This window comes from Monopterus albus, unplaced genomic scaffold (genome assembly GCF_001952655.1).
Source record: "Monopterus albus unplaced genomic scaffold, M_albus_1.0 scaffold2.1, whole genome shotgun sequence".
Taxonomy (NCBI): domain Eukaryota; kingdom Metazoa; phylum Chordata; class Actinopteri; order Synbranchiformes; family Synbranchidae; genus Monopterus; species Monopterus albus.
Window position 1 is genome coordinate 6,304,084 of NW_018127882.1, and position 2,590 is coordinate 6,306,673.

The following is a 2,590-nucleotide window of genomic DNA, read 5'->3' on the forward strand; positions in this document are numbered from 1 at the left end:
TGCAATAACCCCTTACTAGACATGCGCAATAATAATACAGAAAGGTTCCACAAGGTATTCTTGTAAGAGCATCTCATCAACAGTGTTCTCTTATGGGACCTGAGTAATAGCAGGACATTCTCTACCAAGCAATGGAAACAGGCCTGAATATAAACTGTGTTTTAGTATGTTATAACCGCTCACTACCTCACCAAGCATAATGACATATCCAATTCCACCATGTGAATTACTAAGTGCTATGTTTAAAGTTCACTGGGGAAAATACTATTACCCTATTTTTGTGTACTGTGGTTTTTAATTCTTTGTTTCCTTTATGTACATTTTTATTTTAAGACTAAAGTGTTCTTTCTGCCTTTTGACTCCTTATCTGACTCCAAAGGAGAGCTGCACAAGAATTCCTATATGCCTAGACTGTCTGTTTATGCATAAATGGCAAATAAAAATCTTGACGACACTACAAAGGTCAAATAATAAACAAAAATCTACTTGTCGATTGCCGACTGGTGCTAATCTGTTGAGTGCAATAATAATCTGGAAGAAGTTAAATCATACAAGTTTTTAATCCTGGAGAACTCTTCATTTTAATAAACAAATACCAGTGTGATGAGTGGGGAAAACCAGCCAACACTCTGGTAGATGCTGTAGATCTTTTGTGTCTTTCAGATCAGATAAACTAATGTTTAGCAAATACAATGGAGGTGTTCATACTATATAGAAGACTTCCAGGAATAGAAAAAACTAACAAAAAGTCACAAATAAAGTGACATTAACACAAAAAGAATAGCAAAAGTTAAGACTTGACAATCCAAATGAACATACAAAACATATTTGTACTGTTACACAACACACCTTCCTCACATTTGTCCAGCTTGTTACTGATTGGCTCAAGGGAAAGTTGCATCATTGTTGAGAGACAACATGTTTACTGTTGCCTTGTTGATTTTGGATCCATGTACAACTGGAAACACATCCATATCTTAAAATGGAGGTCTAAAGTCTAAAGCTGTTATTATAGTGAAACTTCATCATGGTAAAACAAACATTTATAAACACAGGCCCTGGGCTTGATTGTGGTTTTGAAGGAAACTGAACTAAATTATAATGTTTTGGTTACATCCTCATTTTGTTTTCTGGCAAGCGCAGTCATTTTGCTGCTGGGTCTAAGTGAAGGAAACACAGATATGTAAACAGATGATGAGCACTCACCAGTTTGCCCTTATCAGTGCCTTTCCATGTGGTGATGGCGAGCTCTAGCAGGTCAATGTCCAGGACACACACATAATCTATGCAGGTCAAAGACACAGTGATTTTCATTAAAGTACAGCTCACACTGCCCCTGATTCTTGTTTATGTTGCTAATACTAACCAATGTACTGATCCTAGTACAGGACCCCTGATTGTAAGACTACCTTTCTTTCCATCAAAGACACTTTGAAGGTGAAACAATGATTAAACTGGGGCAGAAAGTAAAGATTATTTCCATTATCAACTAATCAGGCTATTATCAATTAATCGATAGGTTTTTGATAAATAAAATGTCTGAAAATAGTGAAATGTGCACAGAATAATTTCCCACAGCTAAAAGAAATGAAAGCAATTTGGTTATTTTATTTAATCAAGAGTCCAAATCCCAAATATATTCAGTTTACAGTATTGTCATACATGACAAAGAAATCTTACAAATTCTCATATTTGAGAAGCTGGAACCAATGAATGTTTGACATAAAAAAAAAATGACGAAACTGATTAAACAATTATAAAAATTGTTGCAAATAAATTTTCTACCAGCCAATTCAATTTTCTAAAAAACCAAGTAACCAATTAATCACTGAGGCTCTAAATTAAAGTTGCAGATATCATGTTTAACATCTTTTATAAGTCAAGTGGCCTAATTTCCATTTTATCATTTAAGAGTGAGTCGGCATTAACTGAACGCAGCTGTTCTGTTGTTGTTAATTACACGTCTCCTGGTGGGGCACATGCAACACACCCAAGCAGCGGCCTCAGTGATTCCGCACAACACAGACAAGTAACATGCATCTCACCTCTCCTCAAGTCCACAGTATCAGTCTCACATTTGTCAGAGAGGTAGAGAGCAGAGTCATCCAAGATAAATCTGACCACAGCATGACACAAACACCAAGTCAACAGTTCATATAATGCAATACAAACCAACAGCAATGCTTCAAAATATTTACTGTGCCAATATGAGTTTTATCTAAAGCACAACCTTGGACTTCAGCTGGAGGTCAACTGTACCTGAGGTGGAACGTGGCAGTGTCTACGATTATGTTACTGGACAGAGAGAAGGACTCCGCTGTGAACAACGCTCGCAGTGGAAGATACAGAGGTCTGACAAACAAACAGCAAACAAAAGATCCTGTGAAGATGCTGAGTTTTGCCTCTTGTGTTTGTGTAATGTGTTTTATGTCCAGGGCTCATAATTATCAAATCTTAGAATCATTTCTGGTAATTGTCAGGAAAGCTAATTTAGAACTAAAAAAAACAAAAAACAAACTCCTACCTCAGAACAGGACTTAAAAGTTATTTATGAAGCATCCTTTCAGAAAGGAGAAATGAAATCCCACTA

General features: G+C 36.3%; 1 protein-coding gene across 1 annotated transcript in view; it reads right to left on the reverse strand.

Moving 5' to 3' along the window:
* Window positions 1-2,590, reverse strand: part of atg2a (autophagy related 2A) — a 26,483-nt gene that overhangs the window by 7,998 nt on the left and 15,895 nt on the right. Inside the window, 3 exon segments of the mRNA XM_020592215.1 lie at window positions 1,207-1,283; window positions 2,046-2,116; window positions 2,260-2,352. Of these exon segments, the coding sequence (XP_020447871.1) occupies window positions 1,207-1,283; window positions 2,046-2,116; window positions 2,260-2,352 (241 nt within the window).